The sequence below is a fragment of the Rattus norvegicus genome, chromosome 10 (genome assembly GCF_036323735.1).
Source record: "Rattus norvegicus strain BN/NHsdMcwi chromosome 10, GRCr8, whole genome shotgun sequence".
Lineage (NCBI taxonomy): Eukaryota > Metazoa > Chordata > Mammalia > Rodentia > Muridae > Rattus > Rattus norvegicus.
The window spans coordinates 103,544,819-103,560,876 of NC_086028.1; the positions used below are offsets into that span (position 1 = coordinate 103,544,819).

The 16,058-nt window shown below is 50.5% G+C and overlaps 1 protein-coding gene and 1 long non-coding RNA gene across 9 annotated transcripts; one reads left to right on the forward strand and one right to left on the reverse strand.

Moving 5' to 3' along the window:
• The first annotated feature begins 3 nt into the window (after positions 1 to 3).
• Positions 4 to 15,590, forward strand: Afmid (arylformamidase). Of its 8 annotated transcripts, NM_001111366.1 has the most exons (11): positions 56 to 146; positions 2,525 to 2,615; positions 8,179 to 8,283; positions 8,369 to 8,417; positions 10,358 to 10,443; positions 10,523 to 10,595; positions 10,718 to 10,815; positions 10,977 to 11,055; positions 11,141 to 11,282; positions 11,997 to 12,101; positions 13,999 to 15,590. In NM_001111366.1, the coding sequence occupies exons 1-11, from the start codon at positions 87 to 89 to the stop codon at positions 14,029 to 14,031; spliced, it is 921 nt and encodes a 306-aa protein (NP_001104836.1). In that variant the 5' UTR covers positions 56 to 86; the 3' UTR covers positions 14,032 to 15,590. The 8 variants fall into 8 exon arrangements, with proteins under 8 accessions (XP_017453019.1, XP_006247885.1, XP_063125935.1 ...); XM_006247823.5 differs by lacking the exon at positions 11,997 to 12,101 and having other exon boundaries at positions 5 to 146; positions 13,999 to 15,080; XM_063269865.1 differs by lacking the exon at positions 13,999 to 15,590 and having other exon boundaries at positions 5 to 146; positions 11,997 to 12,658.
• LOC102548046 (uncharacterized) lies at positions 9,743 to 11,351 on the reverse strand. The gene is made up of 2 exons (XR_358032.5): positions 11,214 to 11,351; positions 9,743 to 9,961 (listed from the first exon to the last, which is right to left on the reverse strand). It is a non-coding gene; the product is annotated as an uncharacterized LOC102548046 (long non-coding RNA).
• Positions 15,591 to 16,058: the final 468 nt, after the last annotated feature.

Genomic DNA, 16,058 nt, shown 5'->3' on the forward strand with positions numbered 1-16,058 from the left:
CCCGGCAGGGCGGAGCCTGGTGAGACCCGCCTCCCCTCTCAGTCCAGTGAAAACCCTGGACTCGACTAAGCCCTCGGGATCTGGCCATGGCTCTTCCTTCCTCTCCTTCTCCCGGCCAGGCTCCGTGGAGGACCTTGTCTTCAGAGGTAGGTGTGGTGCAACCGCTCCGAGCCGAGACTGGAATTTTAGGAATTTTAGGATGCCCACAAACCAGATTTCCTAACCTCGAGTGCCAGATTTCTTCATTTTTCCTCGTTACAGGGTAATTTTAGCCTGTTAGTCTGGTTTTAAAGACAGCGAAAACTGAAGTCCTGCAGAACTAAGGGGTTGAGGGTTCGGACCTTATTCTGAGGTTGTGCAGTGTGGGGGTCTATGTTTCTGTAACCACAGTCCGAAAGATGCCAAGGCAGGGGTCCCTGCTGTGAGTGGCTAAGCAAAGCAGGCACCTTCTGGGACAGACAGACAGTCTTGAGAATTTCCCTGCTAAAAATCCTCTGGCTCACACTAAGCATGCCCAGAAACCTTTGCACTCAGGAGTTTGTGGTTGGTTACTCTGCCTGACCGTGGTTGCTGCAAGAGTTATCTACGGTGGTGTACACAAAGCACGACAACCCATTTTGGCGATTTCTGAAGTTAATTACCATTCCGTAATGATTTCTTGACTGGTTGGCTTGTATTAAACGGGGTTCTTCGTTTTGGTCGCAGACAGACATCATTTAGAAACTGTTCAAAGTTAGGAACATTGTGTTGTCGGTGGTGGCCTACGCCTTCAATTCCAGACAGACGAAGACAGGCGACTTGAGTTCAAGGCCAGCCCGGTCTATAGAGCCAGCTCCAGGACAACCAGGGCTACACAGAGAAATCCTATTGAAAAATCAAAAAAGAAAAAAAAATAGATTTTTTTTAAATCAGTCGTAAATCCTAGTATTAAAAAAATGAAGGCAAAGAAAGGGCTGGATCGATGGCTCTGCTGTTGAACATTCAATGCTCTTCTTCCGGAGGACCGGAGTTAGATTCCACCCATCAGACAGCTCACAACTTCCAGCCCCAGAAGGGACTACTCCCCGATTCTCCGGGGTTGTAGAGGGGGCTGCACCCCCGAGTGGAAGGGCATTTACTCTTATATTGAGCACACGGGTGAGCCTCTGCTGGGGCGGGAGGTGGAGGTGTGGCTGGAGGCAGAAAAGGCTTGAGGGAGGACAAATTCTAGTGAGACGCCCAGATGATGTATGCATTTCAGAAAAAAAAGATTTCTGGGCAGATGTGTATAATCTCAGCACATCCTGGAGGCTAGTCCTCAGACAGCTACATAGTCACAAGAGGCTCCATCTCCAGAAACAAAAGGACAACAACAACAAAAAAATGAGGACGGTCCAGTGCCAAGCCCGGGCCCTGGCATCCAGCAAGGTACCTTACCGGTACCGACCTGAACAAGACGGTGTATAGCACCTAAGGCGCACACTGAACAGGAAGAGGCAACTGTGCTTGAGCAACGCACACCTCCCTTCTAGCCCTCTAGGCGATTAGCACGCCCATCATACCAAAGAGCAGGAGTCCTAAGCTGGAGACAACCAGTAAGAGGTGGAGGTTGACGGTGCTCAGCCCCCGGCCTTTGTGTGAAGACTGTCTTCAAGATTCCGATTGTTGGGGCTGGGGATTTAGCTCAGTGGTAGAGCGCTTACCTAGGAAGCGCAAGGCCCTGGGTTCGGTCCCCAGCTCCGGGGGGGGGGGGGGAAAGATTCCGATTGTTGTTCAGGAATCTGTCTCCTGCTTGCTTTTCTCTGTTACCTGTGGGCATCTCACACTCTCCCCGCGTGATGCTGGAGATCGAATCCAGCACCTCACACGTGCTAGGCAAACCCTCCGCCGTTGAGTTATGTCCCCACGTTTTACTTCGTTTATTTATAAACGGGGTCTCACTCTCTAGGCCTGGATATCCAGAAACTTGCTCTGCTCCTGCCTCAGCCTCCGCCTCCACAGAGTGCTGGGATTACAGCGGCTGCTTAGCCACACCTCAGCTGCATGGCCTCCTGCATCAGCCGTCTGGCTGAGCGGACGTTTGTAAACTGACCTTTGACTTCTTCTTCCTTACCTCTGACCCTGTGACCCTGTACGTGCCTGGGGTCAGACTACTGTCCTCCCAGGAAAACAGCCCGTACCACTTGATCGGTTATGGCCACACAGCTGCCTCACCTCCTGTGGTCTCAGTTCCTATAGGAATGTGGCCCCCCAGTGCCATTTACAAACCTCATGTCTCATGAAGGCTGTTAGCTGGTTAAAGGCACGGTTGCCACTAGGGAACCCCTTTGTCACCCTTTTGGAGGCATCTTAGATGTTCTGCTGAGATACCCAACGGGCAGCTAGTGGAGGGAGTGGGGAGTGGAGGCTGATGGGGCTTGAGAAAGCTGCTTGCGTTACAGGGTCTTCTCAGGGCAGAGAAGTAGAGAAGATCAGCCGTCACGGGCAGGTGGGGTCGATGCACCCCCTGAGAGGGAGAGTCTCACAGGGTTCTGTCTGTCCACAGGAACTGGAGAAGCAGTACTCACCCAGAAGATGGGTCATCCGCATGAAAACAGAGGAAGTTGTCGGGAATTTCATGCAGATAGGAAGCCAGGGTACTGTGGGACTGTCCCAAAGGGACCTCGATGTATGGCCGCTTCTCTGGGGTTGGGGAGGGGGCTGCACCCCTGATTGGAAGGGCATTACTCTTATATTGGGCACATGGGTGAGCCTCTGCTGGGGCGGGAGGTGGAGGTGTGGCTGGAGGCAGAAAAGGCTTGAAGGAGGCCAAGTTCTAATGAGACTTCCTGGTTGGCTAAGGGCCTCTAAGCTCTAAAGCTATGGTTCTCAACGCATAGATTGAGGCCCCCTTTGCGGATTGAACGACCCTTTCACAGGGGTTGCCTAAGACCATCAGAAATATCAGATATTTATATTATGATTCATAACAGTAGTAAAATTACAGTTCTGAAATAGCATTGGAAATAATTTTATGGTCGGGGGTCACCATACCACGAGAAAGTGTATTAAAGGGTCGCAGCATTAGGAAGGTTGAGAACCACTGCTTTAAAGGGACATTCTATGGTTGGCACGGAAATTCAAACTAAAAATAGCAAAGAAAGCGGGGTACTGTTACTTTTTTTTTAAATTTTGTTGTTGTTGTTGTTGTTGTTGCTGTTGTTCTCTTTGTAGCACTAGCTGTCCTGGAACTCACTCTGTAGACTCGGCTGGCTTTGAACTCAGATTCTCCTGCCTCTGCTTCCCAAGTTCTGGGATTAAAGGTGTGCTCCACCACTACCCACCTCACCCAGCTGTTTTGAGTTTAATTTTTTTTATTTTATTCTGAGACGGGGCCTTTCTGAGTAGCCTAGGCTGGCCTCAAATTTACTATGTAACCCAGGCTGGCCTTGAACTCATTAACTTCCTGCCTCAGGCTCCAGAGTGTTGGGATTACAGGTGCCAATCACTATGCCCAGAAATATGATGGGTGGGATTCTTCCCAGCATGCACTGCCCTGGGTTAAACTCTCTGTCATAGAACTGGCACGGTGAGTGCATGGCTGTAATACTAGCACCAGTGAGGCCAACCAGAAGTTCAAGGTTATCCTCAGTTACATAATGAATGCTAAGATTGGGATACTGAGACCATGATGGGGGAGGGGATCAAACCTTTGTTCCCTTTAAAGCAATCAGAGCTTGGGTCTTCCCTCTGCCCCAGGGTGCTGAGGTGCTGTGGTGGATGCAATCTTTGGTGAGGCATCCATGCTGGGTGGGGAATTGCTTTGAGGTGGAAGTAGGCTGTGGGAACAGCTGTGGTGGATGCAATCTTTGGTGAGGCGTCCTTGCTGGGTGGGGAACTGCTTTGAGGTGGAAGTAGGCTGTGGGAACAGCTGGCTGTCTGCTCAGAGCGGGAGTCTGAACGCTGGCCAAGTGCCAGGTCTCAGCAGACCGACCAAACCCTTGCCCTTGGAAGTTTTCAAAATAGAGAGAGGGGTGTGGGGAGGATCAGGCTTTGGGGGCCACCACATGCATATTCTCCTTGGCCTCTTACTGTGGATTGGAGCTGTTTCTGAACTCTAAAGAGTCCTCACGGTGGCTGTCACAGTAGGTATGCGGAGATGTGTGGCCTTGGAGTGAGCACATTCGCCTTTCTTTCTTTTTTTTAAAAACATTTATTTATTATATATAAGTCCGCTGTAGCTGCCTTCAGACACACCAGAAGAGGGCGTCGGATCCCATCACAGATGGTTGTGAGCCACCACGTGGTTGCTGGGAATTGAACTCAGGACCTCTGGAAGAGCAGTCAGTGCTCTTAGCCGCTGAGCCATCTCTCCAGCCCAGCAGGAGTTAAAAAGCCAGCCCAGCAGGGGAAGGAACTCACTAGCCAAAGCCCAGGGCTCAGACTAGGCCACTGTGCTGGACGCTCAGAACCCTCTGTGGTCAGCTCTCAGGAAGTGCTAGCAGGGCTGTCCTGCTGGTGCACACTCCCCTCCCCAGCCCCACCCCCAATCGCAGCGCTCACAGACAGGCTCCTCCAATGCTCTGTGCTTTCCCTGCTCACAAGCTTGCCTTTCCCTGTGCTCCTTGGATTTGACTGAACTCTGAGACTGAGCCACAGGCCCTGTTCTCTACCCTAGCCTTATCCCGACCTCTCCACCTTGTGGGGGATGACCATGTACTTCTGATCCTCCTGCCTCCACTCTCCTATCACTACAGGACTACCCAGCTAGGTTGGTGTTTTATTTGTTCTAGAGTCTGTAACAAGGACTGGCGGAACAGCACACACACACACACACACACACACACACACACGTTCAATCCCAGGGTTCCTTCCCCAGCCCCCAAAACAAACAAGATATAGAGACTGGTACAGCTCATAACTGATGCTGACATTAAAACCTGTTCATAGGGGCTGGAGAGAGTGGTTAATCTCTAGCAGCTCTTCCGGAGGACCTGTGTTTGATTCCTAGCACCCACGTGGCAGCCCACAATTGTCTGTAATTCCAGCTCCAGAGGGTCTGACAGGATTCTCTGGCTTCCTCAGGCACCAGGCATGTATGTATGCATATGACGCTCAGACATATCTTCAGGAAACTACTCATAAAATCAATTAACTTTTTTTTTTAAAAAAAAAAGCATATTTACTAAATGAAGTAAAAAAATCAAAATGCACCAGACTCTGAAGGCTGGGGAGACAGTTCAGTGATTAAGTGCATGCACTGCTCTCGAAGAGGATCAGAATCCTCCCAGCTCACAACTGGCTCTAACTCCAGCTCCAGGGGATCTGAAGCCCTCCTCTGACTTCCACAGAGAACTGCACACGTGCGCACAGGGAGGTGCACATACACACATAAATAGAAATAGAATAAGCCTTAAAAACACAAAAATCGAGTCTTATCATTTCAAGAGGCTGAAGTGGGAGGTTCAAGGCCAGCCTGGGGTACGTAGCAGTTCCATGTCATCCTGGATAAATGTGTCTCAAAACTGCAGAACAAAACAGTGTACTCTGCCGTCCGAGGATCCCAGATGTTGAAATTCGTAGATAGGAGGAGTTGTTCAAGGTCACCCTCGGCTAGGTAGGACTCTGAGCCAGCCGAGGTTGCATGAGATCCTGTCTCAAACCAACAGAAGTTCCCAGAGAGAGACAGCATGCTTGACTCCGTGTGTATAACCTGTAGTGAGCTCTGGTTTCTGCTTCCCACTGACCAGTCCCTCCTCATGCTTGGATTCATTTGCATGGCCTCTGGCCCCTGCTTGCACTGTTAGACTGCCAACACAGCATTCCAGTTGGCTCTGGACCATGACTTCTAGAACCTGGGGTTTTGTCTGTAAGCATTTTGGCTCTTTGGGTTATGAATATTTAAAGTCTACTTCTCTCTTTGTTACGAAGTTTATTCTGGGGTGTCTTGCGAAAGCCCTCTTGTGTTCCTACCTATGGGTTCAGAGCCTGGAGGGTATTCACACTCTGGGGGAGGTTGTGCATCACCTCAGATTTGTGTCTCGAGCCCAGTGAGCGTTGTCCCAGGAGGCTGGTCCTTCCTTGTTAATTAGGTCAGCGGTGCTTTGAATATCTGAGACTTCAGCCAAGAACAAAAGTGTGGTTTTGGCATCAAGATAATCTAATTCAGCCAGGGAAGTTGTCAGGACTCTTAATAAAATCACTAGCTTTTGATCAACCCCTGTGTTGACGAGACCCTGAGGCACACACTTCTCCCTGGTTGGAAGCGTCTGTGGAGGACACCACCAGTTCCCTCCTATTGGCAAACAGGGCCACCCTCTGGCCCAGAAGTCACACTTCCTGGAGGTGCTTAGTCCCAGGGTCAGGAGGTTTGTGACACCCTAAGCTAACCCATGCATGGCCGTGGTTGGATCTCAGCCAGGGAGTGGCCCCAAGGGATGCTGGTTGTGACAGATGCTGATGTCGCAGGTTTTGGGGGTTCAAGGAGGAACAGGAAGAATAGAGGGGGTGTCACTACCTTCCAGGGACAAAAGAAGGCAGAACCCACCAGGGAGTCTCAGTGCTGGTGGGAGGGGGAACCCTGAATCGAGATAGGCTGTGAAGGGAAAGTCCTGAGCAACTGTCTCAAAGAGAGGAGCAGGGGGCGGGGCAGGGGCGGGGCAGGGGCGGGGCAGGGCACAGCCATGTTGCTGGTAGAGAGAATGACTGTGACCATTGTATGGGACCTGTGTGATCTATGCTTGTTCTTTACCTAAGGAAATACTTCTGTTTGTCTTAGGACAGGCTTGCTCTGTAGCACAGGCTGACTTAAGACCCAACTGCCCCAACCTACCGGGTGCTGGCAAGTCACAGCTGAATCTCTTCTCCTGGTTCTGTGTGGTCTCTGTTGACTTCAGGTTCATGAAAGTCTGTTTTGCTATTGTCCTTTTATGAATGTGTGTGGAGTGTGTGGGTCTGGGAGATTGAACTCAGATCTTCAAGCTTGGTGGCAAACCTCTTTACCTGTTGAGCCATATCACTGGCTCCTAAGGTGCTTTCTTTCCAGAAAAAAAATTTACTAGCATACACTGTAGCTGTCTTCAGACACATCAGATCTCATTACAGATGGTCGTGAACTGGGATTTGAAGTCAGGACCTTTGGAAGAACAGTCAGTGCTTTTAACCACTGAGCCCAGCCCCCTAAGGTGCTTTCTCAAAGTCTGGTTGATGGTTAACATATCTGGAGTTGATCTTTTGTGGTGTGAGGTATGAATCACTTGGATATTAACTCTCCCAGTACTGTTGCTCTTAACCGCCGAGATTCTACCTCTCCACAGCCAGTTTTTGTTTAACATAATAAAAATCTTTTTTAGAAGGCACTGTCTCCAATTCAAATGTCCCTGTCCCTAATTAGATGGTCTCAAGATTATCCGTTTCAGGGTGACAAAGATGGCTCAGTGAGTAACTGGTGCTTGCCATGGGAGCCTGGTAACCTGAGTTTGATGGACCTTTTTTGAGACCCTGTCTCAAAAAATAAAACAGGGAGACAGGTGTGGTGGTGCACACCTTTGATCCCAGCCCTCCAGAGGCAGAGGCACGCCGATCCCAGAGTTCAAGGCCAACCTGGTCTACAGAGCACATTCTAGGACAACCAGGACCACACAGAGAAACCCTGTCTTGGAAACACAAACATCGAACACTTTTTAAATCGATAAATAAAAGTAAGGCAAAGACTGAGGCTCTGGCTCAGTTGATGACGAGCTCTGGTCGAACGTGAGGACCTGCGTTCAGACTTGGTGGCAATCACACTCCACACACACAAGATCTCTGCTGACCTCAGTTAGATCCCTAGTAACTGTGGGGACGAAAGGAAAGGATAAATTCCCCTAAGTTGTCCTCTGACCTGCACAAGCATACCTCGACACATTGACACCTTAACATGTACACACAAGCACACTGAATGAATAAAAATAATTTAGAAAATACGCCGCTTTTCCCAACACCTAGGTAGGTGTGTGCTATCTAGTGGCGAACGGAATCAGAGGGCACTGAAGTGGCGGCAGCCAGCCGCAATGCCTTCTGGGACCACGGGGGTCACTTGCCCGCAGATGTCAGGGTGGGGGCGGGGCTCCAAGCGGAAGCTGCCTCTGCTGACCACTTAACCACTGAGGAGGCTGCTGCAAACTGCCCAGAGCTTGCAGTATCTGGGGTTAACTGACAGCGACTCATCTGCCTCTGCAGCCACCCAGAAGGCCCGGGCCACCAGGAGGAACCAGCTGGATGTCTCCTATGGAGATGGTGTAGGGGAGAAAATGGATATCTACTTTCCGGATGAGGATTCCAAAGGTGAGATGGGCAGGGTGCGGGGCCCATGGTCCCCTGGAGACTGCCGGGTGTCTGGCTCACTAGCGCCCCCTACCGTTTGTTACAGCTTTCCCCCTCTTCATGTTCTTGCATGGAGGATACTGGCAGAGTGGAAGGTGAGTTGGAGAATGTAGGTTGACTAGTGAGCATGAGTCACCCTTCCCCAGGACGGTGTTCCGGAGCTGACACATTACCAGCCTGCAAGAAGAGAAGCTCGACCTTTCACATCTTGTGGCAGGAAGTCAGAATCGAGGTGCTGAGGGGCCTGGCTAGAGGTGCAAAGGGGGTGGTGTGCTCTGGCTGGGTGTTCCTCAACTTGTGGCCCTGTCTCAGCTTTTGCTTTCGTCCTCACATGGTTACTGATGCGTGTGTCCCAGAGCTCCCTCTCATAAAGACACCACCTCAGGGCTGGACACATGGCTCAGGGGTTAAGAGCACTGGCTGCTCTTCTAGAGGTCCTGAGTTCAATTCCCAGCCCCCACATGGTGGCTCACAACCATCCGTAATGGGATCTGATGCCCCCTTCTGGTGTGTGTGAAGACAGCTACAGTGTACTCATAAATAAAAAGCTAGTAAAAAATGTTTTTTAAAAAGGCATCGTCTTGGGCTGGAGAGATGGCTCAGTGGTTAAGAGCACCGACTGCTCTTCCAGAGGTCCTGAGTTCAATTCCCAGCAACCACATGGTGGCTCACAACCATCCGTAATGGGATCTGATGTCCCCTTCTGGTGTGTCTGAAGACAGCTACAGTGTACTCATATACAAAATAAATAAATAAATCTTAAAAAAAAAAAAAAGGCATCGTCTTGGGGCTGGGGATTTAGCTCAGTGGTAGAGCGCTTACCTAGGAAGTGCAAGGCCCTGGGTTCAGTCCCCAGCTCCGAAAAAAAGAACCAAAAAAAAAAAAAAAAAAAAAAAAAGGCATCGTCTTAGATTTAGATGTCCTTGTCCCTATTTAGATGATCTCAAGATGATCAATTTCTAATTTGCAAGATGGCCCGGTGGGCAAGGGACTTGGAGTGTTTGGTGCTTTGGAAATAAGAGCAGGGAAGCTAAGGCAGCAAGTTCGAGACCAGCCTTGTCTCAGAAGACACGAAGCAAGGTGGGGTGTAGTGGGTCAGTGGGACCTGGGTTGCATTGCTGGTACTGAATCAAATTCAGCATGATGGCACGTACCTCCGATTCCAGCCCTCGGGAGCTGGGGAGGTCGGGATCAGGGTTATCCTCGGCTACATAGGGAGTTTGAGGCCAGGCTGGGATACAGAAAACAGGAAGTTTGTGTCTACTCACGCATGCTGCATACACACTAAATGGATAGACTTGGTGTCCCTGTGTTGAGAAGAAGGGTGTTTGGGGTCTCGGAGGACACCACTGTTCTGAGGACCGTCCTGAGATGCCTGTCATGGGAACCCTCCCGCCCCACAGCGCACTCATCTCTTTAATTTTTCGTCTTATTTGGCCGTTGTATTTATTCCACTGTGCTGTGCTTTTCACCTTCAACTCTCACAACTTGCAAAGACAGGGAACATAATTGTCCTGTTTTCCAAGGGAGGAAGCCAGCTTAGAGATTAAAGTCCGTAGTGAGCACAGCCTGTTCTTTCCCTCAGCACAGTGTCCTGTGTGCATGGGATTATCTGCCGCAGGGCGTGTGTGTCCAGGACCTGAGGGACGAAACATCACAGTCAAGTTGTCTCCACTTGTCACGTCTTTATCTTTCATTTTCTGTTGCTTCGGTTTTTTTGAGACTGGGTCTCTTAGCTGAGGCTAGCCTCAAACTCACTAAGTAGCTGAGGGTGGCCTTGAACTCCCGATTCTTCTGCCTCTCCTTCCCAAGTACATATTATATGCATCATCATCATTTTGTGTGTAGCGTGTTTGCCTGCATGTGTGTGAGTGTGCCACGAGCCCGCCTGGTGCCTGCAGAACTAGGAGTTCCAGATGTTCATGAACGTCCATGTGGGAACTGAGGGATGAACCTTTGCGTGCTGGAAGAGTAGCTAGCACTCTTAACCCACGGGCCAGCCTCCAGCCCCCTGGCCGCTTTTGTCTTTCCACAGTAAAGATGACTCGGCGTTCATGGTAAACCCACTGACGGCACAGGGAATTGTGGTGGCCGTCGTGGCTTATGACATTGCACCCAAAGGTAATAAGGGTGGCCCCTGAAGATTTGGGGGCCAGAGCCCCCCTCCCCGGTGGATTCTGACCGAGCATTTTGCTCTCAGGCACACTGGACCAGATGGTGGACCAGGTGAGCCGCAGCGTTGTGTTTCTGCAGAGACGCTATCCGAGCAATGAGTAGGTGTCTCATGGAGGCCCTCTGTAGACCAAGGGAGGGGTAGATCTGTGGAGCCCAACCGGGACTGGGACTTCCCATGCCTTAGGGAAGTAGCCGTAATCCAAGTCTCTGTCTCACCCAGGGGAATCTACCTCTGTGGACACTCTGCGGGAGCTCACCTGGCTGCCATGATGCTCCTGGCCAGCTGGACCAAGCATGGCGTCACACCCAACATCCAAGGTTCCTTATTGTTTGTCAAAACAGAATCTGGTATCTGACCTATAAGGGCTCTGTGGGTACGGGAAGAGCTGGCCAGACAGCTCTTACCCTCTCTGGAGCCATGGAGGATTGGGCAGCTCCATCTAGGCCCAGCCCTGGGCCTGAGCTCCTCTCCTTCACAGGCCTTCTCCTGGTGAGTGGGATCTACGACCTGGAGCCCCTCGTATTTACCTCCCAAAATGACCTTCTGCACATGACCCTGTGAGTCGCCTGCCCTCCCTCTTCTCCAGTACCCCCACCCAAGGCCTGTCTCCCCTCTGCCCTGACCTCCACTGTCCCATCCCAGGGAAGATGCTGAGAGAAACAGTCCGCAGCGACTCTTGGAGGTGGCTCCAGCACGGCCTGTGGTTCCAGCCTACCCTGTGTTGGTGTTTGTGGCTCAGCACGATTCTCCAGAGTTCCACCGACAGTCCAAGGAGTTCTGTGAGGTACCGCCCACAACCAGCTTAGCCCCTGTTCAGCATCGCGTGATCTCCCTCTCTGGACCTGGTGGTGCACATACGTACTCCCGATTACTCCGGAGGCTGAGGCGAGAGGGTCATGTGGTCAGGGTGTGCTGTAAAGAGAGCCCAGGGCTAGCCTAAGGAACTTAGTAAGACCTTGTTTCAAAGTTTAAAAAAAGAGGGGGCGGGGGGGCTGGAGAGATGGCTCAGTGGTTAAGAGCACTGACTGCTCTTCCAGAGGTCCTGAGTTCAAGTCCCAGCAACCACATGGTGGCTCACGACCGTCTGTAATGGGATCAGATGCCCTGGTGTGTCTGAAGACACCTACAGTGTATAAAAAATAAATAAATCTTTTAAAAAATATTAAAAGAGGGTTGGGGATTTAGCTCAGCGGTAGAGCGCTTGCCTAAGAAGCGCAAGGCCCTGGGTTCGGTCCCCAGCTCCGAAAAAAAAAAAAATATTAAAAGAAAAGAGAGAGGTTAGGGTGTAACTCGGTGGTAATGGGCTTGGTAAACATAAGCCAGGCTCTGGTGGAATCCCCCAAGGACTGTAATAAATACAAATCCTGTCTACCCAGACCCCAGGACAGTCATTTTCTCATTCAACAAAACCATCCAAATAAACTTGCCGTGCACCAGACACTGAGAGCTACCTCCCCAGCCACACTCTTATGCCCGCCCCACCCCCATTTCTATCCAGACACTACGCCTTGCAGGATGGAAGGCCTCTTTCCAGGAGCTGTGTGGTGTGGATCACTTTGACATCATAGAGAATCTGACCCGGGAGGATTATGCCCTCACCCAGGTGAGGTTCACCCCTCCCTGCAACAGTCTTTCCACATGGACTGCGTGGATCCCACTCCCTAACATGGCCACCGTGGCCAGGGCGGCAAGAGCAGGGGAGAAACACTGACCCGTGTCTAGATGCAAAAGCCAAGGCCAGCTCCACAGAAGGGCATGTGGCTAGTGTTTATTAATTATTGTTGAGACAACGTCTCACTACATAGCCCTTCTAAATAGATGCAGCTGCCCTCAAACTTGTAGTGATCCTCCTGCCTCAGTCTCCTGGGGTGCTGAGATTAGAGGTGTATACAACCATATCAGGCTTGCTACAACTTTGACACAGAGAATACCATGAGCAATTCAGAGAAGCCAGCAGGATGGCTCACTAAGTGCTGGAGAGATGGCTCAGCGGTTAAGAGCACTGACTGCTCTCCCAGAGGTCCTGAGTTCAAATCCCAGCAACCACATGGTGGCTCACAACCATCTGTAATGGGATCCGATGCCCTCTTCTGGGTGTGTCTGAAGACAGCTACAGTGTACTTATATATATAAAATAAATAAATCTTAAAAAAAACAAAAGGCTCACTGGGTAAAGAAAGGTACTTGCTAGGGTTAGGGATTTAGCTCCGTGGTAGAGCACTTGCCTAGCAAGAGCAAGGCCCTGGGTTCGCTCCTCAGCTCCTGGAGAGAAAAAAAGTACTTGCTGTCACACCAGAGAACCTGGGTTTGACCCCCAGGACCCACGAGGTGGAAGGAGAGAACCACTTCTCGAAAGTTATCTTCTAACCTCCACATGCGTGCCATGCTGTGTGAACATACAATAAATAGTCCTCTTAAAGTCCAAGGATAGGGGTTGGGGATTTAGCTCAGTGGTAGAGCGCTTGCCTAGCAAGCACAAGGCCCTGGGTTCGGTCCCCAGCTCCGAAAAATAGAAAAAAGAAAAAAAAAAAAAAAAGAAAAAGTAAAAGTCCAAGGATAAAGCTGGACATGGCGTCGTACGCCTTTAGTCCCATGCTGGCGAGGCAGAGGCAGGCAGATCTCTGAGTTTGAGGCTGGCCTGGTCCTATAGAGTTCCATGACAGCCAGGGCTACCCAGAGAAACATTTTGAGGTGAGAGGGGCCAAGGATAAATAGAAAAATGTGGCCAGAAAGCTGATAGGGATAATTCTTTTTGTTTTTTTCTCCTTTTGCTGATAGGATTGACTGGCTTGATTTTATTTTCAGGTGCTGGGGATTGAATACTGTATATGTGTGTGTGTGTGTGTGTGTGTGTGTGTGTGTGTGTGTGTGTTGACATGAGGCATCTTCAGACACTCATGTTTTTAAAATTTTAATTATTTTATATAAGTACACTGTACACTGTCGCTGTCTTCAGACACACCAGAAGGGGGCATCAGATCTCATTACAGATGGTTGTGAGCCACCATGTGGTTGTTGGGAATTGAACTTAGGGACCTCTGGAAGAGCAGGCAGTGCTCTTAACCTCTGAGCCATCTCTCCTGCCCCTGACAGACTTTTAAAACACCTTTCTGTTACACTTGCCTGTCTACTCTGTATGTGTGGAGGTCAGAGGCTGACTTGCTGGAGTTGAGTATTCTTCAACAGTTCTGGGATCAAACTTAGGTCGTCAACTTGGTGGCAAGCACCTTTACCCGCTGAGCCATCTCATTAAGGTTTTGAACCTGTAATCCTTCTGCCTCCACATCCTGTGGACTCCGGGACTAGTTTAGACCTTTTATTTGCTTGTCTATTTATATTGAAACATGGTTTTACTATGTAGCCTGGCTGGCCTCACACCCAGAGATCCACCTGCCTCTGCCTCCCAAGTATTGGGACCAAAATTGTGTGCCAGCACCAACAACCGTTTATTTACACGGCCATCCATTCCTGGGCTTTTCTGTCTTCTCTTCCCCGTGCAGATCATTTTGAAAATGATCTTCCAGAAGCTGTGAGGACACCCAGTCCCCAGCCTGCATGCACCTCAGAGAGCCTCCAAAAATGAAGTGACCGTTCCACCTCACGCTGGCTTGCCTGTCCACCCTGTATAGTCTCCCTGCTGTGAACACATTCTCCTCTCCCGCCATTCTTCGCCCCACCGAGATGGAACTCCGGGGAAAGCCTGCAGATTGTCACTGGGAGATACACACAGCCACCACCTGGCCAAGTCTGTCCCCCAGCCCCACCCCTCGCCTGCTTACAGGGCGTGGCAATCACCCTCTGGCTGGCTTTCTATGGGAGTTAGCAGTATCAGTGTGGACTGGCTGGGGCTGAGGCTGTAGCTGAGTGCTGGAGTTCTGCCTATCTCCTGCTGCAAGAGAGGGTGGGGTGGGGAGAAGAGATGAAGCCAGAAGGCCAGACTGGCCAGACCGGCCAACCACTGGGGGATGTAACTCAGTAACTCGCTGGTAGAATAACCAGCCAACACGCATAGGATCGTGGGTTTTAACAAGGAAACCTGGTATTAACAAGGAAAAAAGAAAAGAAAAAGGCAGGGGTAGGGTGGGGGGCATGCCCAGTGTACACCTGAATCCCAGCACTGAGGCAGGAGGATTGCTTGTGAGTTCAAGACCAGCCATCGCTAGACCCCGTCTCAAAAAAGAAAAGTGGCTGGAGAGATGGTTCGGTGGGACAGAGTGCCTGGCACTGAGCCTCACAACCTGTGTTGGGTCCTGGGGACCCATACGGAAGCAAACCACCACGCCCCCCCCCATTGTCCCTTGTCTGCCATGTATATGTGTTTAGCACACACACACATCCATACATGATGATGGTGATTAAAAAGAACCCATGTCGGGCTGGAGAGATGGCTCAGTGGTTAAGAGCACTGACTGCTCTTCCAGAGGTCCTGAGTTCAATTCCCAGCAACCACATGGTGGCTCACAACCATCTGTAATGAGCTCTGATGCCCTCTTCTGGTGTGTCCGAAGAGAGTGACAGTGTACTCACATACATAAAATAAATAAATAAATAAATAAATAAATAAATAAATAAATAAATAGAACCCATGTCTGCGCCCACTGTGTGAACCGTCAAGGATTTCCTCAGAACTGCACCATCCCAGTGAGGCCGCCTGCACCGAGACCGGTGTGTGGCAGGTTTCTGCAGCACACCCTGTAGCCACTGGTCCTTCTGAAACAGCAGGTGTGGGATATTCTATTGGGTTCTTGTAGCTACCACCCTTTCCTACCCCAACCCCTTCCGAACCCCCAGCACTAGGAAGGTTAGAGGGGAAAGGGGGGGAGTAGATGCCCTGCTGGTCAGGGGTGTCAAGATCCTTGAGGCAGCAAGTCATCAGACAATAAATTAAGCCGCAGGGGATGCAGCAGCCACCTCTTCTTGGGGCTCTGGCCTTTTTATACCCCCTCAAAAGTCCCCAGAATTCCAAACGTGAGCTATGTGCAGTTGGCCAACCGATGCCCCTGCTAGGGCACAAGACGAATGACCGCTGCTGTGGACAGTCTGAAGCAATGCCATACCCCACACCTGGGATCAAAAACAGAAGCACAGTCACACAACTGGGTTTTCAAAGAAATAAAAAATTCTCACTACAGTGGCCATTCCTGCTTCCTTTCCAAAGCTTCTCTCAAACTCACCTGGTGGGGCCTGCCAGCAATCCCAGCACTTGAGGGCTCTTTAGCTCAGGTCTAATTTGTGATGGGTTTCTCTGTGTCTGGTTTGCTTTTTATGTTTCTGTGGTAAAGGCCATGACCAAAGCAACTTGAGAAGGAAAAAGTTCATTTCATCCTACGCGTTTCAGTCTGTCATCCAAGGAAGCCAAGGCAGGACCTTGAGGCAGAAACGACCAGAGGAAGGCTGTGTACTTTCGCTCCCAGCCTCATGCTCAGCCACCTACAGTCCAGCCCTACCTGCTTAGGAATGACACCGCCCATGGTGGTCTGGACCCTTTCACATGAATTAGTAGTTAAGACAGAGTCCCACAGACATGGCGAGAGGCTACTCTGATGAGCAGTTCCTCAGC